This window comes from Schistocerca serialis, chromosome 12 (genome assembly GCF_023864345.2).
Source record: "Schistocerca serialis cubense isolate TAMUIC-IGC-003099 chromosome 12, iqSchSeri2.2, whole genome shotgun sequence".
Taxonomy (NCBI): domain Eukaryota; kingdom Metazoa; phylum Arthropoda; class Insecta; order Orthoptera; family Acrididae; genus Schistocerca; species Schistocerca serialis.
Window position 1 is genome coordinate 133,156,630 of NC_064649.1, and position 25,938 is coordinate 133,182,567.

The window sequence follows — 25,938 nt, forward strand, 5'->3', positions numbered from 1 at the left end:
AACTCAGGGAAGAAATTTCAAGTTACACCTAGCAGTAATCAGATGTTTAAAAAGATCACAAACGCCCCATTGCTTGAAGCAGTCATGGGGGAGGAGGAATGTGAACTAGCACAGAACACACTGAGTCGCAAACACCAGAAGAGTGGGGCAATCGCACACAGGGGTGATCACCACTCATGGTTGCATCACACATGGCACGGCTATATCTCAGATACTGGTAAGAGTTACTTGTGTCAAAAGCATTCATTGTAACTACAGCACTAGCTATCCAATCCCTGTGATTTCCAGTATTTTTACAAGGCATTTTTTTAACATAAATGTTCTCCAAAGACAGAGGTTCTTAATAACACAATCAGAAAAATAGAGAAAAACTAAACGACTGTTTGGACAGCACAAAGAGTAACAATCACAATACATTTAAAATGTTTTGCTACACCTATGGAGTCTGTTAAATAAGATGGATGACCTTCTCATATCAGTATAGATTTCTGAAAAAAACTGAAAGATATTTCTACAGACTTGCTATGCATAATGAAATATAATATTTACAAATAATTTATTTTCTGCCAAATGGACACATAATTTCAACAAGAAATTACTGGTTTCAAGTCAAAAGAAGGAAGTAGTAGTGTTTGGGAGTGAACTAATACTTCTTTCATATGATCTGGAAACATCCAAAACTTATAAGTGATTGTGCCCAAAAACAAATAATGTTTAAAAAGCATTTCAAAATCACTGACTTCTCCAGTATGAGTGACGTATGATTCTCTCAAAAAGAACATCGTTTGGAAGTCACAGAAATTGAATACTCACACCTAGCTGGACACATGTTAGTACCACATTACTGTAAGCATAATTCAAAAAGAGGGTGAAGTGGTCACACACACAGAAGTGTAATTAAGCCAAAGCCACAGACCTCAATAAGTATTTGTATTTGTATTTATTTATTTATCCTGTGGATCACATATTGTACAAAGTACACATGATATAGGACAAGTCATTTTTCTTAACAAATATGTAGTTTGGAGAAAAAAAATAGGCAATGGACTGCCATTTAAAAAAAATGTACACAAAATTGTTCATTGATGAATATAGTATCTTCACATACAGAGAATACAAACAATTTACATGGGGAACTAAGAAACATGTAGGCAATGTAGTGCTACTTTAAATTTACACAAATAATCACTGAGATTACAGAATAGTGAAAATGTCATCTGGAAACACAACAGGAGGACAATGTCATTTAAAAACTACATTAAACATGAAATTAACATTGAGATTTCACAGACAATTAAGTTTTAATACTAATAGAATGTGTACTTGTACATTCAACAAGCGAGTTAAAAAATTTTGGGAAGTGAAACTGAAACATAGTTGTGTATAGTAGAAATTAGGTTATTATTTTGCCTACAGAATGTTTTACTCTAATCACAGTATTTTACAAAGGAACTTTATAATTTTTCATTTCCAGGAATTCTTGTACTGAATAGAAACAGTGCTTTGTCAGAAATGCCTTTAGTTTATTTTTAAATATTGGATCTGGAGCAGTTTTTATTTGTTCTGGAATTTTATTGTGTAATACGACACCCAGATGAGTTATATATTTTTGGTATGATGATGTCCTTGAAAAAATTTGATGGATATTAGATTGCCCTCTGGTATAATGAGAATGTATATCATTGTTTTGGATTAATTTGCCTGTTCTTGAGAGGTATTCCCTGGTGAATAGGATTGTTTCTTGAATGAAGAGGGATGGGATGCTTAGAACATTAAGTTTTATAAATTGACATTTACAGGATTCCAGCTTTTTGAGGCCACAGATTATCCTCAGTGCTCTTTTTTGTAGTTTAAATATATTTGTGCTGTGAGTTGAATTTCCCCAAAAGATGATTCCATAGCGGAGCAATGAGTGGAACTGCGCATGGTATGCTTGCATTAGTGTGGATTTACTTGTAGTAGATTTTAGTATTCTTAGTCCATAGCACAATGATGAGAGTTTCTTTGATAAGTTGTTTATATGTGTGTCCCATTTTAAATTTTGTTGGACCCATAGACCCAAAAATTTTGTTGCATTTACATTTTCAATTTTATCATTATTTAACTTTACTTGGATAGTTTTTTGATTGGATGTGGGAATTAGATGGAAGTTGATACATACAGTTTTCCCACCATTAACAATTAGGCCATTTTTGTTAAACCACTCAGAAAGTTTTTTCATAGAGTTATCAGATATTGTCTGAAGGGATTCAGGGCTAGATCCAGTCAACACTATGCTTGTATCATCAGCAAACAGGATAGTTTTTTGTGGGCTCATACGTTCAACAAGATCATCTATGTAAATGAGGAAAAGTAATGGCCCTAGAACAGAACCCTGGGGAACACCATATCTTATTGTTCTTTCCTCCAAGAGGAAAACTGTGTTATTTATTTTATTCTGTACATTAATATCGTATTGAAGTGATACCTTCTGTCTGCGGTTTTGTAGGTAAGAGCATAGCCAGTTGTGAGCCACACCTCTTATTCCTCTTCTTTCCAATTTAGCAAGCAGTATTTTATGATCTAGTACGTCAAAGGCTTTAGAGAGATCTAAGAAGATACCTGCAGCTATATTATGTTGGTCAATTGATTTCAGTATGTGGTCCAACAGTTCAAAAATAGCTGTCTGGGTGGATAAAGATTTACTAAAACCATGTTGTTGAATGCTGATTGGTGTGTGGTTTTTTATGAAATTTATAAGCCTGTCATAAAAGAGTTTTTCCAGGATTTTTGAAAAGATGCTTAATATGGATAATGGTCTATAATTGGATACTAAATCAGGGTAACCTTTCTTTAGTAATGGTGAGACTTTAGCTATTTTGAGAGCATCTGGAAAAATGCCAGTTTTTAATGATTGGTTGTAGATGGTTGATAATGGCTTTACTATATGGGAAGCACACACCTTTAATATGAGGTCAGGTACTTCATCATAGCCACTAGAGATTTTATTGCGTAACAATTTTATTATGTTCATAATTTCATCAGGGTTTGTTTCATAAACAAATATTGTATTGTGTATGGATCTGTGACCTTAGAGTCATTAAGTGTTAGAGAAATGTTTTCGTTTTTAGGTGTTGGACTACAAGTTTCTTTTTTAATAACTTTCCACATAGCTTCCATTTTGTTTCAAGAGTTTCTTATGAAATTGTCATTCCATAAAAGTTTTGCCTGTCTAATCACTCTAAGATAAGTTTTTTTGTAGGCTTTACAATAGTCAGAAAATTCTTCAGTGACTATGTATTTTTTGGAGCAATATTGGAGAAATCTGTTTCTCTCACTAGAAATTTTGATTCCTTTTGTTACCCACAACTTTCTATTTTGATTGCTTGAAGTTTTTGTTTCAAAAGGAAATGCTGTATTAAAGTAATAAAGGAAGGTGTTATGGAAGCTTAAGAACATATTATCAACAGTTGTTTGCATGTAAACACTGTCCCAATTTTCCTTAGCTAATAGGAAGTTAAAAATCCTAATATTGCCATCTGAAAAGTTTCTTCTTTGAAATACTTTTTTGGGGCTGATTTTACTATTTTCCATGTCAACGCTAAGTAGCTGAGCATCATGGTCACTGTATCCCATGCTCATACTTCGCCAGTGAATTTGTAACCAGTATCAGTTATGAAGATTTGATCAATTATTGAATCAGTATGCTCTGTTGATCTTATTGGAGAGTGTATTGCGGCGATCATATTAAAGGATTTGGTCACGTTTAACAAATCAAGTTTAGCATTACTGTTTTTTGATAAATCAGTGTTAAAATCACCACAAAGTATTATTCTCATATTTAACGAGCCGACACTATTCAGCAGAACTTCTAATTTGGTCATAAAATTTGGAATATTACTACTTGGTGCTCTGTATACATTTATAATTATATAGTTTAGTTCAGGCAGCTTAACCATAGAAAGCTCAAATTCCTTATCTTCAGATAATGCAATCTGTTCATTTAGACCTACCTCACTGAATTTTATCTGGTCCTTTCCAAGTATAGCAGTACCGCCATGTGTGGAGAAATTCCTACAATAAAAGCTTGTTAATGAGTACCTTGGAATAGAGGTTGACTGAATTTCTTCTTTAAACAGCCAGTGTTCGGTAATACATATTACATCTGGATTTATTTGAGACTGAAGTAACACTTCCAGCATTTGAATCTTATTTCTGAATGACTGGACATTATGGTGCAATACAAGAAATGATGGACTTTGTGACTTTTCAGTTAAGGGTTTAATTAATTTCTTTTCTAAAGGTATTTCTGACACAGCACTTACCCTAAAAAATTGGCCAAGATTTTATTTTTGTGTGTGGCTTCTTGCACGCAATTTTCAGTAGCAGAGATGGTTTTGAGTGGTTGACACAGTTCTGCTTCCATCAAAGCTTCTGTTTTTGGCCTAAACCATTTTGTAATTTGTGGTTGTCTGGCGATCTTGATACTTGGGGCTGATTTCTTCAGGATATGATTTCGGAGTTTTTCTACTATTTGGTCTTTTCCTAACATATTTAAATGTAGTCCATGAGCTGTATGAAATCTTCTTCCTAAATTGTATGTATCAATTATCTCTACGTTATGAAATGTAGAACATATTTCTGATATCAGTTTGTTTGCAATGTAAATTTCTTGGTTGACACAGGACCAGGAGGGCAAATCATAAAGATGAGGAATGTTAACAATGAGTACATTTGTATGTAATAGGTTGTTTAAGCATTCCTTCATTTCTTTTGCAAACCCTTTTGTTTCATTCCTATATATATCGTTTGAACCACCTAGAAGCACGACAAAATCACAATTACTTAAGTGAGATACATCAGTAGAGTTTGTTAGTTTATTTACCTCACAAAACTGCGCTCCTGGCTTCACAAAACCTGTTACCATTAAATTACATTTATCTTTCAATAGTGCTGAAATTCCACGTCCATGACTGTCACCAAGCACACAAATTTTTTTGTTCATCACAGTTTTGGGGCTAGAAGGTTTTGAAACGTGTTTTTGCTGTGTAGATATATTCTGTTTTTGCACATTCGGTAACCTTTTTTGATAACTATGAACCTGTGTTAACTTTGCAGTCTTAGGAGCAAATTTATTGTATGCAGCAGAAGTTTCTTTTTCACAATGACCATCGTTTTGTAGTAGGATATCGAATTTGTTTTTTTGAGCTATTACTGAAGAAGAAACACTATTTACGATATCTGCACACTTTATTTTACACGGACTCTGTTGTGTAGGTTCCACATTTTGCTTAATAACAGGCTTTTCTTTCAGATGGTGCACGATTTGATCTTTTGTAGATAGGCTTACCGTTTTTTGGAGCACGGCAGGAGAATTTATTACTAAAGACGACGAAATGATTGCGCTATGGTTTGCGTACTGTACCAGATAGCTTCTCAAGTGCTGCGCTTCAGGGACAGACTTGGAAACATATGAGACAGTAGTTCTGACAGACGATGATGATGTTGATTATGATTATCAATTAAATGTCACTAAATAGCATGGTTATCAATCTCTCATTCCTCAGGAATTTCAGGTAAAAGTTTGATGTGAAGTTAGAAAAATAAAATTGGTCTGCTACTGGTTCTCTGACCTCTTTGTTGTGACTAAAATTTGTAATTAATACACAGCTAGGTAGAAGTGGTAGCAGTTTGAGAAAGATAGAAAGAGGAAAAAAAGATAAGGGTGCTGGTGTGGAAACAGTCACACCTGGAGGCCATGGGGAAAAATATCTCTGTACAAAATTCATTTTGTCTAAAATGGGATGAGAAACTAAAGTCTTTTAAGAACTAGAGGCTTTATTAGTTTTAACGGTTTTCTTTATAAAATTAAAAAATGTTCATAGTGTACAATGACAGAGTGAAAAACAGGTGGAGACTAACTGGGGCGTACATTACAGTGAGAGGCGATCCCTTAAGGCCACCTCTGGGAGTGACACAAGTGGCAAAGAGTGACAATGGCCACTTTGCCTCATAAAATGTAGCACTCATTCAGTGGCTATACCATCGTTTGCATGTGTCAGGGGTGGGAATGGTTCATCTCAAGATAGCCAAAGAGCAATACCCTGTAACAAAACAAACTACTGACAAAAGGTTACCACAGTTCCACTGGGGCCAGTCCTCCCACTGTATAAGGAATTTGCGGATCAGTAGCCGATACACAGTACACAAAATATGATTGCTTCTTACTGAGAGGCCTGGAGAAAAGGATGCAGTGCAGTAGTGGTCATCTCGATTGCCTTCACTCAATTGAGGGTAGTCGCAACTGCTATTGTGTATTCCCGGTTCACAAAATTTGGTGCCTCAGTTGTAACAGTAAGTATGTATCAGGTACTTCTGGTTTTTCTCCTGTAGTTGCTTCTGCAGCCAAATTTATCAGTAATTTTATCTCCCAGCATTCCCATGTAGCTTAATGTTCAAACGAATATTATGGTGTTCTGGTCCAGTAGAGATCAAATTAGACGTGTCAGATGTTCTCTGTTGTAGACCACCACAACTTTCTCTCCAATGTCAACCTCTTCTATATGTGGTACCTATTCTTTTGGACACTCTAAAAGAACAACACCATTTTTGATGCTGCGGCAACTATGAATCAACACACAGGAATTAAAGATATTTGCTGCCAGTGGGTATTGCATCAACATGGAAAGTTGAAATGTTTTGCCAGGCTGGGAATTGGGATTTGAAGCCGGGTCTCCTGTTTACTATGCAGATGCACTGAGCACTACACCATCTGGACACAGTGGTAATAGCAACTGCATGGACTACCCTAGCACACCACATTCTGCAGATGTAATGCCCCTCACACATTGCCCTCATTACTTACAACATTTGGCAATTCCCGTACATCAGTAGCGTGTGAAGAAGTTGAAAATTTGGGTGTCGTGGGAGGTGTGCTTGGGTAGTCCACACAGTTGTGATGATCACTGCATCTGGGCAGTATAGCGGTCAGCGCGTCTGCCTAGAAAGCAGGAAACCCGGGTTCAAAATCTGATAGGGCACAAATTTGCAACTTTCCCTATTGATTTAAGCAATGCTCACTGGCAGCTAAAGGCTTTATTCCTCTGTGTATTGCAAACTCCTTCATCTCAGAGTAGCATGTACACCTGCCTACAGCTTTTAACTTCTACGTGACTCTCTAGTTATTCCCTTATGCCTTAACATATATCCCACCAGCCTCTCCCTTCCAGCAGTCACTGTTTTTCATGTATTACTTTTCTTGCCAATTCTGCACAATGAATCAAGGATTTGTAAGGCCATACGTTAAAACCACTGCTGTCTCAGTGGGGAGAGAAGGCATCTTCAGAAACACAGCTCATTAGGCTGAAGAGGAATCAATTCCAGAATTGTACATACTCCTATAGCAAATGACTGCCCCTCAAATGATGAATGAAAGCTGAAATATTTAAAGCAGAGAACAACAGAGAGCAGGCTTTCCTGAAACTGAAGCATCGTGTACTGTCCATACCAACTGGCACATTGCTGCAAGTTTTCAATAGTAATATATTTTACAATTTTTCTTGCCAGTTGCTTAAAATGGGGTACAAACTTTGTGAGCTGGAGTTCTTTATCATAGATTTATATTTCTTATTATTTAGGAGTAATTTACAAGGAAGTTAGGTTCCAAGTTTTCTTATCAACAACAGGATATAACACATTTAGAGAATATAATCTGCATATTTCTTACTAACACATTGCTTTTAAGAAATAGTATGTTTTCATTGGCAACATAACAGTTCTGCTACAGGATGAATATACAACACTATCCAGCCATTCAGTACTGAGTGTCAGGTAAAATAGAGCACATGTGCTTCCACTCATTTGCATTTATTTCTTGTAGCAAAAATCACTGGTATATCACACTTAACACCAATCTTCCACTACTTATGGTATCATCATATCCACTGAACTGCTTCAGTAGTGATGCACCTAAGACGCAATTATAGGTTACGCATTTGAGATGTGTCTTCAGTTTCTCAGGTGGCTAAGAAGCAGCAGCTTCAGCCAGAATCTTCTCGACAGCTTCTGCAAAACTGGGCACTACAGAATGTGGTGGTGGGTTTATAGTTGTCTTGTCTCCAGGGCGGTATTTTCCTGTCTGTACGAGGTAGCCACGAATACCGACTTGCTGGGCACCATCAATATCGTCTCGGACATCCTGTGGAGACAGAGTAACATATTTTTCTTATTAGTAAAGTATATGCTGCAGTGAAGGACTGTAACAAGTTATAACTATTTTAACTAGATACCTCTGTAATTCATAACAGATCTAGTCTCTTTATCGCTAGGTCACACAGCTGCAGTCAAAGGTGTTTCAATGTTTTAGTAAAATCCGTGAGGCTGATATTAAGTCATCCTCTGTAACAGAGGATCCATGGTTTACAGAAGGAAAGATCAGCACATACATGCACTGGATGAATCTCAACATGTGAAGTTCCTGGGAATCCAGGAGCATAATATGTTGAGGTACTACCAGTGCATGGGTAAGTTAACCCAAAAACAGCTAAGTTCTGCTTACTTTACACTTACAAAGTTATCTCAATGTACTGATCTGCAGACAGAACTGTGAGCATTCCTTGCATACCCATTCACTCCCGTCATGTGGTATAATGTTCTGGGGCAATGCAGCTAACATGAGTGTGGCTTCAGTTGCCTGAGACTGCAGCCATGCATCTGAGAGTTGTATTTGTGTGTGTGTGTGTGGGGGGGAGGGGGGGGGTCTATTTTTGACAAAGGCCTAACTGACCAAAAGCTTTATTTGTGACAGTCTTTTTGTTGTGCCTATCTGCAACTCAGCATCTACAGTATATGGTGAGTAGCAACTTTCCTTTTCATAATATTGTTACATTTCATCCTGGATTTCCCATTGTTTGATTAAAATGAAAAAAGTGTATTTTCCATGGAAGCCTGGTAGAGAGGATATTGTGTAAAACTTATAACAAAACATCTTGCAGAATGTTATTTGTGTTTAATACCAAGAGTGAATTTACGATGAATTGTGCAATTCACAACTAGAAGTATATATAATTTCCGTACAGACTGTGTTCCTTTCTAAGGTTGAGACAGGAATTTTATATACTGGTACACAGACGTACAACATATTACAGGTGACAGATATTGACAAACAAAGTAAAACAATACCTCAGTGTCACTACTTCTACAATTTATCTGAACATTTGGACTCAGGGATGCAACATCCCCACAACTATAATGTTTGCATTAAACAAATCTTGAATTTGACAGGATAAAAGGTGCACCAGAATTTCATCGATGAAATTTCAGATATTTTTCAGAGATATTTACTGAGTATTTTGATATAAGGGATGTCAACTCCTGCAGATAGTAATGTATTTATAAATTATTTGGTTTATTTATTGTGCCACACTACCATTGCATTTGATGAATCTGTGCACAAGCTATAAGGGGCAAGCAAAAAGTTGCTGTCCTGAGGCCATACAGTCCAGAATCGGTATGCCCATCAGACAAGATTGCCATGAGCACTGAGTCAATCATCCCACCAAAGCACCACAATGAAGATACCCATTTGGTAAAACACCATGTCCTGTTATATGAAGAAGTCCATAACTGCCCGCTGCATAACCTCGTCTGAGTGGGATCATTGTCCCATGAAGGCCTTTTTTAAGAGATCAAAGGTGTGATAGTCACATGGGGAGTGATCAGGACTAAAGAGCGTGTGCTAGAGTGTATCCCACTTGAATTGCTATCACGTCTGTGTTATGACTTTTGCAATGTGAGGACATGTGTTATCGTGAAGCAGCAGCACCCCTAGTCCTCAACAGTACAGACATGTTGCCTCGTACACATTCTTCATTCTCCAATGAATGTCTGTGTGTTTGCTTTTCAGCAGCCACGAAAAGAATAACATCACGCTGGTCCCATTTGGTAATAATTCCACCATAGTTCACACTTCTGCATTTACTGCATGCAGTCAGAAAAACATGAATGCTACACTAATCCCTTGCCTACATGTTGGTAATTATATAACCGTATCGGAGTTGTGCTACGTTGCATATACACTACACGAATGCTCTCAAATGGAAACTTTTTGATCACCTCCTCATCAGTAAATCTATTCGTACAACTGTGTATCACTGTAAATATACAACTAACACTGCTGCAAAAACAAATCTGAGACAGAAACAGATAGTACCAAAAGTAAGCTCGATGGCAAAATGTTAAGAGGACACTATTCTTGTCAATGCCAAATACTGTTACTAAATGAAACACATGTTTCTAAACAAAACTGTACAGCATACAACTGACATTTTTACTGCTGTGCAGATATTTTCAATGCAATATACCAGGTGACCAAAAAGTCAGTATAAATTTGAAAACTGAATAAATCACGGAATAATGTAGATAGAGAGATACAAATTGACACACATACTTGGAATGACATGGGGTTTTATTAGAACCAAAAAAATACAAAAGTTCAAAAAATGTCCGACAGATGGCACTTCATCTGATCAGAATAGAAATACACTCCTGGAAATTGAAATAAGAACACCGTGAATTCATTGTCCCAGGAAGGGGAAACTTTATTGACACATTCCTGGGGTCAGATACATCACATGATCACACTGACAGAACCACAGGCACATAGACACAGGCAACAGAGCATGCACAATGTCGGCACTAGTACAGTGTATATCCACCTTTCGCAGCAATGCAGGCTGCTATTCTCCCATGGAGACGATCGTAGAGATGCTGGATGTAGTCCTGTGGAACCGCTTGCCATGCCATTTCCACCTGGCGCCTCAGTTGGACCAGCGTTCGTGCTGGACGTGCAGACCGCGTGAGACGACGCTTCATCCAGTCCCAAACATGCTCAATGGGGGACAGATCCGGAGATCTTGCTGGCCAGGGTAGTTGACTTACACCTTCTAGAGCACGTTGGGTGGCACGGGATACATGCGGACGTGCATTGTCCTGTTGGAACAGCAAGTTCCATTGCCGGTCTAGGAATGGTAGAACGATGGGTTCGATGACGGCTTGGATGTACCGTGCACTATTCAGTGTCCCCTCGACGATCACCAGTGGTGTACGGCCAGTGTAGGAGATCGCTCCCCACACCATGATGCCGGGTGTTGGCCCCGTGTGCCTCGGTTGTACGCAGTCCTGATTGTGGCGCTCACCTGCACGGCGCCAAACACGCATACGACCATCATTGGCACCAAGGCAGAAGCGACTCTCATCGCTGAAGACGACACGTCTCCATTCGTCCCTCCATTCACGCCTGTCGCGACACCACTGGAGACGGGCTGCACGATGTTGGGGCGTGAGCGGAAGACGGCCTGACGGTGTGCGGGACCGTAGCCCAGCTTCATGGAGACGGTTGCGAATGGTCCTCGCCGATACCCCAGGAGCAACAGTGTCCCTAATTTGCTGGGAAGTGGCGGTGCGGTCCCCTACGGCACTGCGTAGGATCCTACGGTCTTGGCGTGCATCCGTGCGTCGCTGCGGTCCGGTCCCAGGTCGACGGGCACGTGCACCTTCCGCCGACCACTGGCGACAACATCGATGTACTGTGGAGACCTCACGCCCCACGTGTTGAGCAATTCGGCGGCACGTCCACCCGGCCTCCCGCATGCCCACTATACGCCCTCGCTCAAAGTCCGTCAACTGCACATACGGTTCACGTCCACGCTGTCGTGGCATGCTACCAGTGTTAAAGACTGCGATGGAGCTCCGTATGCCACGGCAAACTGGCTGACACTGACGGCGGCGTTGCACAAATGCTGCGCAGCTAGCGCCATTCGACGGCCAACACCGCGGTTCCTGTTGTGTCCGCTGTGCCGTGCGTGTGATCATTGCTTGTACAGCCCTCTCGCAGTGTCCGGAGCAAGTATGGTGGGTCTGACACACCGGTGTCAATGTGTTCTTTTTTCCATTTCCAGGAGTGTAATTAGCATAACAAAGTAAGACAAAGCAAAGATGATGTTCTTTACAGGAAATGCTCAATATGTCCACCATCATTCCTCAACAATAACTGTAGTTGAGGAATAATGTTGTGAACAGTGCTGTAAAGCATGATGAGGCATTGGCGTCGGATGTTGTCTTTCAGCATCCCTAGAGATGTCGGTCGATCACGATACACTTGCGACTTCAGGTAAACCCCAAAGCCAATAATCGCACGGACTGAGGTCTGGGGACCTGGGAGGCCAAGCATGACGAAAGTGGCGGCTAAGCACACGATCATCACCAAACGACGCGCGCAAGAGATCTTTCACGCATCTAGCAATATGGGGTGGAGCGCCATCCTGCATAAACATTGTACGTTCCAGCAGGTGTATATCAGCCAGGCTGGGGATGATGCAATTCTGTAACATATCGGTGTACCTCTCACCTGTCACGGCAGCAGTTTTGCTGTCCAGAGTCATCTGTCGGACATTTTGTGAGCTTTGTTTTTTTTTTGTTCTAATAAAACCCCATGTCATTCCAAGTATGTGTGTCAATTTTTACCTCTCTATCTACATTATTCCATGGTTTATTAAGTTTTGAAATGTATACTGACTTTTTGATCACCCGGTATCTACAAAGACTAATTGCAACAAGAAATCAAACAAAATGCAATGATTCTGTAAAAAGCCGCCGGTAGCTCATGCCAAAACATCAGATAATATCCATGAGTAACCTCTAAAATTTAGTTAGGCGAGTTCAGGTTTGGCCCATAGATGACAGCATTCTCGGTCTTTAAATACGTCTGCTCGTGTCTCTGTGTGTGTGTGTGTGTGTGTGTGTGTGTGTGTGTGTGCGCGAGTGTATACCTGTCCTTTTTTCCCCCTAAGGTAAGTCTTTCCGCTCCCGGGATTGGAATGACTCCTTACCCTCTCCCTTAAAACCCACATCCTTTCGTCTTTCCCTCTCCTTCCCTCTTTCCTGATGAGGCAACAGTTTGTTGCGAAAGCTTGAATTTTGTGTGTATGTTTGTGTTTGTTTGTGTGTCTATCGACCTGCCAGCGCTTTTGTTTGGTAAGTCACATCATCTTTGTTTTTAAGGTATGGAAATGCTTAGACACAGACAATGACTGAGTTGATAAGAGCAGGAGAAATTGCTTTTTCAAACTAGCTACTTTCCTCCCAATATACATACACTGTGACAAAATATTAGGTTGGTACACATGTCCATACCATTTTTCCGTAAGTTTAAGAAACAAAATAGAGGCTATAGTCATCAACAATATATTCTCCTTCACTATTTACAACAATCTGCCAACATTAGCGTAAATTTTCAATTCCACAACTCTAGAAATCACGCAGTTTTTAGGCAAAGAACTCTGTTTGGAGCACATTTGCATTCGGAAAGGAAGTTCCTTGAAGGTTGTTCGATTGAGAGCAGAAAAGATGAAAATCTAGGCACAATATCAGCTGAGTAAGGTGGGTGTGGAATGACTTCCCAACCCAACTCCTGTATAGAGCTTTTTGTCAGTCTAGCAGAATGTGGATGAGTGTTATTGTGGAGTAGCATCACTCCATATAGTCTTCCTGATTGTTGTTCTTGAACTGCACCTGCAAGACATCTCTGCTGTTGACAATACATGTCAGCAGTGACAGTTACACCACAGGGAAGCAATTTGTAGTACACTACATCGCCGCTGTTTCACCAAATGCATAACACTATCTTTCGTGGCAGCTGTTTTTATGGGGGTTGCTGTTTTGCTTGGGCTCAAGCATAAAGACACCATTTGTGGTCACCAGTAATAATACAGTGTAAGAATGGTCTGGTTTTGTTCACGAGCCAATTGATAATGACAAAGCGGAGATGCACATATGGCCACCCATTGATTTCTGTGATTTTGGTTTAGAGCATGCACTACCCATACACCCAAGTTTTGACCCTTGCCCATTGTGTGCAAATGTCACACGATGACAGAATGGTCACGGCTCTGATGTGGATCATTGCGGATTAATGCGTTTAGTCGATCTTCAGAGAACCCAGATGTCCTCCCTGAAAGTGGATAGTTACTAATGTAAAAACAATCCTCCTTAAAACATTTTCTTGCTGTGCTCTACCCAATGGCATTATCCCCATACATGATGCAAATGTTTCTGGCTGCCTCCACTGCTGTCACTCCTCTACTGAACTCAAACAGGAGAATATGCCGGAAATGTTCTGATTTCTCCAGTTGGCACTCCATTTTCTAGCATCCGCAGCTCCACCCATTATCTCCAAATGATGAAATAACAATATGTGAACTCAAATAGCAATGGTGAACTACAAATAAAAAATGACAATCAATAAATAAACCCATAGGAACAGGAATACCAACATGTAAAACAAAAACGCTATGAGCTTATGCACCACTCTAATATTATAAACATATCTAAAAACAAAGATGATGTAACTTACCAAACGAAAGCGTTGGTATGTTGATAGAGATACTAACACAGATGTCTGCTTGTGTCTGTATATGTGCACCAAATGTCTGCTTGTGTCTGTATATGTGCGGATGGATGTGTGTGTGTGTGTGTGTGTGTGTGTGTGTGTGTGTGTGTGTGTGTGTCTGCGCGCGAGTGTATACCTGTCCTTTTTTCCCCTAAGGTAAGTCTTTCCGCTCCCGGGATTGGAATGACTCCTTACCCTCTCCCTTAAAACCCACATCCTTTCGTCTTTCCCTCTCCTTCCCTCTTTCCTGATGAAGCAACCATGGGTTGCGAAAGCTTGAATTTTGTGTGTGTGTTTGAGTTTGTTAGTGTCTCTATCAATATACCAATGCTTTCGTTTGGTAAGTTACATCATCTTTGTTTTTAGACATATTTTTCCCACGTGGAATGTTTCCCTCTATTATATTAATATTATAAACACTATCAAGAGGCTGAACAGTGCCTGGTGGTGTTGCCGGAATGCGACACGGTAAGGAAAGGATACAAGTGGAGCAGTGATGAATGGAGTATAATTTTAGCAATGATACAGGCCGCAAACGGGGAAAGCCACTGACATAACCCACTTTCACAAAGTGCAGATCAAAAAGGTCAGAAACCTGGGGAGGAGCATCTAAAAAATGGAACAACTGGCCAGCTGTTCGCATGCTACTGCAGAAAGTGATCGAAGGAGGGTGAAACTCTGAAAAAGGCAACAAGATGTCAGATGTCCAAGTTCCATCACAGAATGTGGAGGCTAGAGGTTTGCTCACTCTGTGAAGCAGGTTAGGCAGTATCTGTGGTAATCTGACAGTAGAGGATAATGGTTGAGCAGGGATGAGTGTTCCAGAGCACATCATTCACTGCACACTGGGTTCTGCAGCAGATGATCGCTACATGTTCCCACACTGATCTGACAACATTGTCAGTCACGACTTCAGTGGCAACAGGGCCACTGTGATCGGACACTGGATCGATGGAAATGTATTCCCTCATCAGACAAACCACATTTCTCGTTACACTGGGTCGACGGTCGTGTCCAGGTATGTCACCGTCCAGGCGAATGGCCACTCGAAACATGTACTGCGCCGTGGAGGCAGTACTGTGTTATGGGGTCCCCTCGGCTTCCACGGGACTCGAGGGTTGTAATCGAAGGCACCGTGACAACTGCAGACTGTGAGAACATTATTGTGGACCACCTGTATCCCTTCGTGCTTGATGTCATCTCAACAGTGGTGGCGCAACTGTTTGTGTCGCAAAGCCAGAATCGTGCTACACTAGCTTGAAGTGACTCATAGTGATCTCACATTGATGTCTTGGCTACTAGATTTGCCTGATCTGGAACCAATGGATCACATCTGTGATGCTATCGGGCACCAGCTCTGTCAACATGAACCACCAGACCGTAGTTTACAGGAATTGAGTGACACACATAGGCATCTGGTGCCAAATACCTCTGGAAACCTACTAATGGGTTTCTGAAACTACATCGCAGAGAATTGCTGTTGTATTGCATTTCGAAGGTTGATCGATATGCTATTAAGCAGGTGGTGGTAATAATGTTTTGGCTGATTAGTATAGATACAAAAATCAAAAGTAATTCTTATAAATATCTCTGTAAGCAGATTAGCACTAGTCATGATTTATCATCAGTGAAGTTTAATGAAGTTGGCTATAGCAGATGCTTCTGCTTGACAATCTATAATTTGAACTGTCTCACATCTCTGAAGGGGTTTCTGTTGACTGAATTCTCTGAGGGGTACGAGCCCCGTGGTACTGTGGTATTGCAAAGATCTGAAGAAGAGAATATGCAGATTCGAAGCTTCGAGGTGGTGCAACAAACAGCAGATCTGGGATGTACTGCAGAGTATCATCTGTTACGTTTGCAGCAAACTACAGAGCGTGCGCATCGACCCGAGGGTGCTGACACTGAAGTCCTGAAGTGTACTTTGAAATACCGTATGTTGGGTTTGGACCAAATAGTAGGGCATGATGTGTGCCCACTAGGAGCAGTGCAATAAATGTGCATTCCAAAACTGGTAAATGATAAACCAGGATACATCTCAAAACTTGTACAGGAATTGATTGCATAGCACACATGTCACAACTGAACTATTGTAGCTATCCACCACAATGTAAGTGTTAATAGTGAATGACTGAGCACATTCCTAAAGAGAACAGTTTGTCCCTTGAAGCAGGAAATCACAGACCTTAAAAGAGGCTAGTCCACTGCTTGTGCTGAAACTAATATACACTAAGGCACAGTGCAAGAAAAAAATGGACACGTGCATGTAGGAACTGTGCTCTAAGGGTTCCTGCACACTTATGTTTATGAGTAAATCTTCTATAGGTTATGATGATTGAGTACGTGAGTATCAAAATGTGTGACATAAATGGCCACATCTTTTCACTGTACTGGCTAAGGGACTACATAGCTCAGTATTTAACATAAATTGCAACTAGATACCTCTACTAGTTCCTCAAACGTGGTCATAACAGACACATCGACAGAGTGACTCCATAAAGGTTCTTTTTTTTACTAGCTGAGGTACAAGACCCTAAAGATTTATTTTATTTTATTTACACGTCATGTTCCATAGGACTAAATTGAGGAGCAAATCTCCAAGGTCATGGAACGTGTCAGTACATGAAATTACAACATAAAAGTAATAACAGATAAAAATAAAATGTTTATGAACCCAGAAAAAGTCGAGCCATAAGTTTAAGTAAACACAATCAGCAATACAACAAGAATCAGCTTAATTTTTCAAAGAACTCTTGGACAGAATAGAAGGAGTGATCCACGAAGAAAATATTCAGTTTCAATTTGAAAGTGTGTTGATTACTGCTTGGATTTTTTAATTCTGGTGGTAGCTTATTGAAAATGGATGCAGCAGTATACTGCACATCTTTCTGCACAAGAGTTAAGGAAGTTCAATCTAAATGCAGGTTTGATTTCTGCTGAGTATTAACCGAGTGAAAGCTGCTTATTCTTGGGAATATGCTAATATTGTTAATACAAAATGATAGTAAGGAATATATATATTGAGAGGCCAATGTCAAAATAGCCAGACTCATGAACAGGGGTCAACAAGAGGTTTCTGAACTTACACCACTTATTGCCCGAACCACCCGTTTCTGTGCCAAAAATATCCTTTTAGAATGGGAAGAGTTACCCCAAAGCATAATACCTTATGATATAAGTAAATGAAAATAAGCAAAGTAGACCAATTTTCATGTCGAACGATCACTCACTTCAGATACTGTTCGAATAGTGAAAACGACAGCATTAAGTCTTTGAACAAGATCCTGAGCGTGGGCTTTCCATGACAGTTTACTATCTATCTGAACAACGAGAAATTTGAACTGTTCAGTTTCACTAATCATATGCCCATTCTATGAAATTAAAATGTCAACTTTTGTTGAATTTTGTGTCAGAAACTGTAAAAACTGAGTCTTACTGTGATTAAAGATTAGTTTATTTTCTGCAAGCCATGAACTTATGCCATGAACTGCACTATTTGAAACTGAGCCAATGTTGCACACAACATCCTTTACTACCAAGCTAGTGTCATCAGCAAACAGAAATATTTTAGAGTTGCCCATAATACTAGAGGGCATATCATTTACATAAATAAGAAACAGGAGTAGCCACAACACTGATCCCTGGGGCACCCCCCCCCCCCCACCCCCACTTGACCATAACCCACTCAGACCCCACATCACAGCCATTCTCAACACTACGAATAATGACCTTTTGCTGTCTGTTGCTAAAGTAATAGGTGAACCAATTGTGAGCTACTCCCCGTATTCTGTAATGGTCCAAATTCTGGAGCAATATTTTGTGTTCAACGCAATCAAATGACTTAGTTAAATAAAAAAAAAATATGCCTAGTGTTCAAAACGTTTTGTTTAACCCATCCAGTACCTCACAGAGGAAAGAGAATACAGCAGTTTCAGTTGTTAAATGACTTGTAAAGCTGGACTGTACATCTAACAGCGAATCGTGTGATATAAAATGATCAATTATCCTAACATATACAGCCTTTTGAATAACTTCGGCAAACACTGATAGCATAGAAATAGGTCTAAAATTGTCTACATTACCCATTTCTCCCTTTTTATAAAGCAGCTTCACTACTGAGTACTTTATCGCTCAGGAAACTGACCATTCCTAAAGGAAAAATTACAAATATGGCTAAATACAGGGCTAACAGGTGCAGTAAAGTACTTTAATATTCTGCTAGACACTCCATCATAACCAGGAGAGTTCTTAGCCTTCAGTAATTAATTATTGACTCTGTATCACAGAGAAGTATTTCAGACATCAATCTTGGAAAGGCATATGCCAAGAGGGTTATATGATTCACTATAGAAACTAAATTTTTATTTAATTCATCAGCAATGCTCAGAAAATGATTGTTAAATACTGTACATATATCTGATTTATCAGTGACAGAAATATTTTTACTACAAACTGACTTTATATCGTGGACCTTCGGCTGCTGACAAGACACTTCCTTCACAACTAACCATATGGTTTTAATTTTATCCTGTGAATTAGCTATTCTATTTGCATACCACATGCCTCCCTAGTAATATTTTTAAGCACCTTATAGTACTGTTTGGAATGGGCTACTGTAGCTTGATTGTAACTACTTCTAACATTTTTATATAATTCCCACTTTGTTCTACCTGATATCCTTATCCCACTAGTGAGCCACCTGGGCTGCCTTTTACTGCTCATACCCCGTTTAGAACTTTCTAATGGTAAGCAACTCTCAAAGAGCATTAGAAGTGTGTTAAGGAAAGCATTATATTTGTCATCTATGTTATCAACACTATAAATATCCTGCCACTCCTGTTCACTAATGAGGTTCAAAAAACTCTCTATTGCTGTTGGATTAACTTTCCTAAATAGTTTGTAATTATATGTGACATTTGTTTGAATACAAAAGCCTTTTGGTGTTAAAATTTGTGCGCCCTTTTACTAACAGAATTTGAGTGGTAGCGAGGCCACATCGCTGCTTGATCTCTTGTAAACAGAATGCATTTCCTTTCCTTATCTCAGTTAATATGAGAACAATTCATTCAACAACAGGGAATTACATGTAAAACACACACACACACACACACACACACACACACACACCACATTTTCATTATGTTTACAGTTTAAACAAGTAATCAAATACAAAAATACTGTGTAAAGTCATAAAAATTAACTATAAGCAAGTGGTAACAGCCCACAATTAAGTATAACTGATTAGTGCTTACTACTCTACAGTGATAAAGAAATAATTATGGAGTATGCTACTCATATTAAGTTACATGTAGGTGGGAAGATACTTTTGCGAATTGTATTTATTCTTTTGCAGGGGATGCTGGACTGTGACTTGGGTCTGCCAAGTATGCTGTGTAACATCGCAAGTTTTGCAATGCAACAGGCACACGTTGTCACCTCAGTGTGTTCACAAGGGCAGCAGCAGCTGCCAAACAGCGAATGCAAACCAGCCAACTGTTATAGAAAATTCTAATGTAAAAGAGTGTGTGTCAAGATGAAACCAAAGGAACTTGATGAGCTAGTGTCATACAATTGTATTCTTTCCTGCAGTTAAATTGTTGTTCTTGAATTGGAGTTTTGACTATTTTAGCAATGTTTAATGGGCAAAAATCCTTTACTAACTTTGAAAAAAAAAAAAAAAAAAAAAAAAAAATTGAGGAAAAGAAAGACAAAATCAACAGAAAGGGATTAACTGAAAGCTGTTGACAAACCTGTTACACGGAAATTAGTCAGCTTCCTTATTAGGGTTTAACTGTATCTTACATGCAGTAATTTTTGAGGAAGACTGCACTCATCCAGTCAATGTTTAACTTAAAGTATAAGCATTAAGGCCAATCCCTTTTAAATGGATGGTGTAAAGCAAATCTTACTGTGTATTTAAGGAATTAATTAGTGATGGTGGTTGTTGTTGTGTTCCTCAGTTTGAAGATTAGTTTGCTGCAGCTCTCCACCTTAGTCTGTCCAGCGCAAGCTTCTCCATCTCTCTAAGCTTTGCATCCACCATCCATTTCAACCTGCTTGCAGTAATCATCGCTTGTTGGCTTCCCTCTACACTTTTACTCTCCTGATCCACTTCTCTCTATTATCCAACTGAAAATTCCTTCATGTCTCAGGATGTGTAATATCAACTGATCCTCTTTTTCAGTCAAGTTCTAATTAAATTTCTTTTCTCACTAATTTGATCAGTACCTCTTCCTTAATTAACCAAACTACCCAGTCAACTCTTCTGTAACAATAAATTTCAAAAGCTATTTTCTTCTTGCCTGAACTCTTTATCATGTATGTTTCACATTTGTACAAGGTTATGTTCCAGATAAATACCCTCATAAAATACTTAAATTTATATAGTATGCTGAAATATTTCTTTCCTCAGGAATACTTTTTCTCTGTTCACAGTCTGCATTTTATACTCTTTACTTCTGCTGTTGGTTATTTCACTGTCTTAACAGCAAAAATCATGTACTGTTTTTAGTTTGTCATTTACTAATATAATTCCCTCAGCATTGCGTCCTTAATTTGACTACACCCCGTTGCTCTCGCTTTAAGTTTTTGTTCACGTTTGTCTCGGAACCTCTTTCCGAGATGAAACGTATAATCCTTTACCGACAGCCGATATTCTGACATCGTTTTATTAGGCAAGCAGTTACAACGTTCAATCATGTCATCTTCAGGCCCGTTGTATGAATTTAGAATTTATTCACCTTCGAACATTTTACACGTCATTGGTGTAATTATTGACTTATAAAGCTAAGAGACACAAAGAACATAAAAATTTCATGACATTTACACCAGTGATGCATCGTTACATATAATGTGAAAATTATATACATAGGAACCTTTCAACCAGTGATTTATTACAACTTAGTATGACAGTAATCAGAACTTTGTGTCACTTAAAGCTGATTCCTCACACTCTTTTATGTAGTAGTATGCTTCCTTCTTAAATAACTCTGCTAGAACAGCGTGAAATGTACTATAGAGAACAGAATGGGAAGCGTTTGGGAGTCTGTTGAAAAATCTGGGGCCTAGACATTTGTGAACCTTAGCTAACCTACTGTAGAGTATATCAGTTGATTATACAGTAGTTGTATTGTGTTCATGTATAGACATCCGAAGGTTAAAATGACAGCAAGTACCACTCATCCACATACAAGACAAGGTACCAATATTTGTATCTGGTTCAGAACATATTCGAACTGCAAGAGCATGTGTGCTCTTCACGCATGTGACGGCAATTGACATATCACACGTGTGAAGACCACACGTGCTCTTAAAGTTCAGATGTCTAAAGAACCAGAGGTGATCACTGATACCTTGGTCTTATATACATATGAACGGTACTTGGTGCTATTCATGCAAAAGTCCTGTAGATAATGCGATTGGAACATTGAAACCGGTTGCCTAATAAAACATATCAAAATAATGGATGTTGGTACAGTATAATTACATTTCATAGACCAGCTGCTGTTCCACACTCCTGAACGCAAGATGGAATTACATTTTCTTTCCAAGATGGCTGATCCCTCTCTGATTATAGCAGATAATTCAACACTGATCCTAAGGAGGGGTTGCAACCTGTAAAGCCCCATGTCCTCTGTTACTTAAGTAACCACTTCTTGCATGCAGCACATGCCAAACCCAATGACGGTTGCCTTACAATTCTCCAGTACGTACTAAGCAGTAAAAGAGATATTTTATTGTTAATATAGTGCACAGATTACAGTTATACAATACACAGTTATTGCTGAAGTATACCTCGGCTTGTTCGACAGGCTTAAAAATTCCTCCTTCTTGATTAGATGTATGGGACATAATTAAATGATTCACGAAATATCACTGGGCCAATGGCATCCGAGAGTACATTATGCTATTTTAAATTGATGTAATGAAGTATAGCCCACATGGGAAAGCTAGGAGAGTATTTTTGATTTATCATATTTGTTTAATGACAAGGACCAAATATTCAGACACAGAATTGAGGCCTGTCCCATAAACATTTTTAAAAGCTGTAATTTTTCACAAAAAATGCAAAAAGAAATCAGCTCTCTCCTTTTCAAAGGAATCATCCAATCATTTATGTTAAATTAATTTCAAACAAAACATGTAAAACCGAGATCTGTATCACTGTTAATGGGATGTTAAAACCTAACCTTTCTTCTACATAACTGGACAGAGATTTGTTACCCACAGTAAAAAAAAAAAAGTTGTGAATCAAATGTGATGAGACTTGACTGTACAGTAAAGCACAAGACACAAAGTGAAGGAAGTATCTGGAAATGCTAGGAGCAGCTTAATGTGAGTTACTTGACAGAGGCCATTCACCATTTTCACGGATTTTCTGGGCAAATTCACACCCTCTGCCGTAAGACATGTCCACTATGCACACAGACAAAGAGTTACTCACGTCACCGATCATGACCGCTTCATCAGCAGGAACTCCTCCCAGTGCCGTTCGGAAGAACAGCTCGGTCGGCTTTCCGACTACTTCGGGTTTGACGTTCGTTGCATACTCCAAGCCCTTCACGAAAGGCCCAGGACCCAGAGCTAAGCCGTCACTGCGTTTGTAGTACCGTCCCTGGTGGATAGCAATCAGTGGCCCTCCTTTGTTTAACACTCTATATGGTGCAAATAAAGTAAACATGCTGACAGTTAAGTGAAAATTTTAAAACAATTAAATCAATCTTAGCAACAAAGAAAACAAGTTTGCACAATACGTATACCAGTATATACATATTGTAGTAGTAGTGGTATTAGTAATAATGACAATAATAATAAATAAAGGAGACAGAATGTCTTGCCTACCTCCGACCTTCAGGAGGCAAAATTTGTAATACAAGGGGTATTCAGAAAGTAAGGAATAATCGGTCAGAAAATGGAAACCAAAGTGAAAATAAAAAAAATATTTTATTTGCCACAGTTAGCTACATCTTCCAGCTGCTGCTCTACATAGTCACCGCTCTGACTTATACATCTGTTGCAGTGTTGTGCCAATTTTCCAATACCCTTGTCATAGAAAGCAGCCTCCTGTACTTTCTGACAATTTTCTATGCTGGACTGCAGCTCGTTTTCTGTGCAAAAATGTTGTCTTCATAGCAAACAGTTGATCTGAGCAGAGATGAAAATGAGAGAGAGCCAAGTCTAAGCTGTCCGATGGGTGATCAAATACGTCCCATTGAAAATACTATACAAGCGTCCTCATTGCCCTCGAAGTGTGCGGTTGAGAACTGTCACGAAGGAGCTGCACGACATTTATGTTATGCGGAGTTGAGTGAAATCAGGTGAAATTTCATGGCAGACACCCATACTTGGTGACAGACACTATTTTCTAGGCATCTTTCTGCGCTCAGAACTGAGATGAGCAACATGACGCTACCTCCGGGCATACTAGAGACACTGACAAGCACATCTGTGAAAAACTTCCTCAGATTTGTACTGTGGTTTCCATTTGTGACCAATTGTTTCTAAGTTTCTGAATGGCCCTTGTATTACCAACAGACTTTTAAATTAGAATTTATTTTTCTTCTTCGAAATGAATCGATTGACAGTTTTTTTTTTTTTAATTTTGCACCTTGAGGGTAGGTAATGGACAGCTAGTCTGTCTCCCAGTAATATTACAGTTTTAACTGAATTTTCCAACCATGCAACGCAGAACATGACAATAATATTACACAGGAAACACTTTGCTGATTTCTGAAAAGTATTATTTCTTTCAGTAGAAGAAGAATGTGTAGCTTTGAGAGATGAAAGAGTGAAGGTAGCAGACGATCAAGTAGGTAAAAAGACAAGAGCTAATAGAAATCCTTGGGTAACAGAAGAGATATTGAATTTAATTGATGAGAAAATATAAAAATGCAGTAAATGAAGCACGCAAAAAGGAATACAAACGTCTCAAAAATGAGATCGACAGGAAGTGCAAAATGGCCAAGCATGGATGGTTAGTGGACAAATGTAAGGATGTAGAGGCGCATATACTGCCTACAGGAAAATTAAAGAGACCTTTGGAGAAAAGAGAACCACTTGCATGAATATCAAAAGCTCAGATGGAAACCCAGTTCTAAGCAAAGAAGGGAAATCAGAAAGGTGGAAGGAGTATATAGAGGGTCTATACAAGTGTGATGTTCTTGAGGACAATATTATAGAATGTAGATGAAGATGAAGATAAAATAGGAGATATGATACTGCGTGAAGAGTTTGACACAGCACTGAAAGACCTAAGTCAAAACAAGGCCCCGGTAATAGACAACATTCCATTAGAAATGCTGACAGCCTTGGGAGAGCCAGGCCTCACAAACCTCTACCATCTAGTGAGCAAGATGTATGAGACAGGTGAAATATCCTCAGACTTCAAAAAGAATATAATAATTCCAATCCCAAAGAAAGCAGGTGTTGACTGATGAGAAAATTACCGAACTATCAGTTTAACAAGCCATGGCTGCAAAATACTAACACAAATTCTTTACAGACGAATGGAAAAACTGGTGGAAGCCGACCTCAGGGAAGATCCGTTTGGATTCCGTACAAATGTTGCAACACGTGAGGCAATACTGACCCTGCAACTTATCTTAGAAAATAGATTAAGAAAAGGCAAACCTTCATTTCTATCATTTGTAGACTTAGAGAAAGCTTTTGACAATGTTGACTGGAATACTCTCTTTCAAATTCTGTAGGTGGCAGGGGTAAAATACAGGGAGCGAAAGGCTATTTACAATTTGTACAGAAACCAGATGGCAGTTATAAGAGTCGAGGGACATGAGAAGGAAGCAGTGGTTGGGAAGGGAGTGAGACAGGGTTGCAGCCTCTCCCTGATGTTATTCGATCTGTATATTGAGCAAGCAGTAAAGGAAACAAAAGAAAAATTCAGAGTAGTTATTAAAATTCATGGAGAAGAAATACAAACTTTGAGGTTCACCGATGACATTGTAATTCTGTCAGAGACAGCAAAGGACTTGGAAGAGCAGTTGAATGGAATGGACAATGTCTTGAAAGGAGGATATAAGATGAACATCAACAAAAGCAAAAGGAGGATAATGGAATGTAGTTGAATTAAATCGGGTGATGTTGTGGGAATTAGATTATGAAATGATATGCTTAAAGTAGTAAATGAGTTTTGCTATTTGGGGAGCCAAATAACTGATGATGGTCGAAGTAGAGAGGATATAAAATGTAGACTGTCAATGGCAAGGAAAGCGTTTCTGAAGAAGAGAAATTTGTTAACATCGAGTATAGATTTAAGTGTCAGGAGTTGTTTCTGAAAGTATTTGTATGGAGTGTAGCCTTGTAAGGAAGTGAAACGTGGACGATAAACAATTTAGACAAGAAGAGAATAGAAGCTTTCGACATGTGGTGTTACAGAAGAATGCTGAAGATTAGATGGGTATATCACATAACTAATGAATGGGAGAGAAGAGGAGTTTGTGGCACAACTGACTAGAAGAAGGGATTGGTTGGTAGGACATGTCCTGAGACATCAAGGG

General features: G+C 39.1%; 1 protein-coding gene and 1 long non-coding RNA gene across 5 annotated transcripts in view; one reads left to right on the forward strand and one right to left on the reverse strand.

Annotated features, from left to right (window-relative positions):
• The window catches only part of LOC126428448 (uncharacterized), a 75,523-nt gene extending 55,490 nt beyond the window's left edge, over window positions 1-20,033 (forward strand). Inside the window, exon 3 of the long non-coding RNA XR_007576832.1 lies at window positions 19,779-20,033. This is a non-coding gene — a long non-coding RNA (uncharacterized LOC126428448). The remainder of the gene's footprint in view (window positions 1-19,778) is intronic.
• Window positions 7,582-25,938, reverse strand: part of LOC126428447 (haloacid dehalogenase-like hydrolase domain-containing protein 2) — a 43,933-nt gene continuing 25,576 nt past the window's right edge. For 2 of the 4 annotated variants that reach the window (XM_050090382.1, XM_050090383.1), the window contains 2 exons: window positions 22,869-23,079; window positions 7,582-8,176 (listed from right to left, as the gene is read on the reverse strand). In XM_050090382.1, coding sequence (XP_049946339.1) covers window positions 8,003-8,176; window positions 22,869-23,079 — 385 coding nt within the window. In that variant the 3' untranslated portion in view covers window positions 7,582-8,002. The remainder of the gene's footprint in view (window positions 8,177-22,868; window positions 23,080-25,938) is intronic. The other 2 variants (XM_050090380.1, XM_050090381.1) reach the window with 1 other exon arrangement.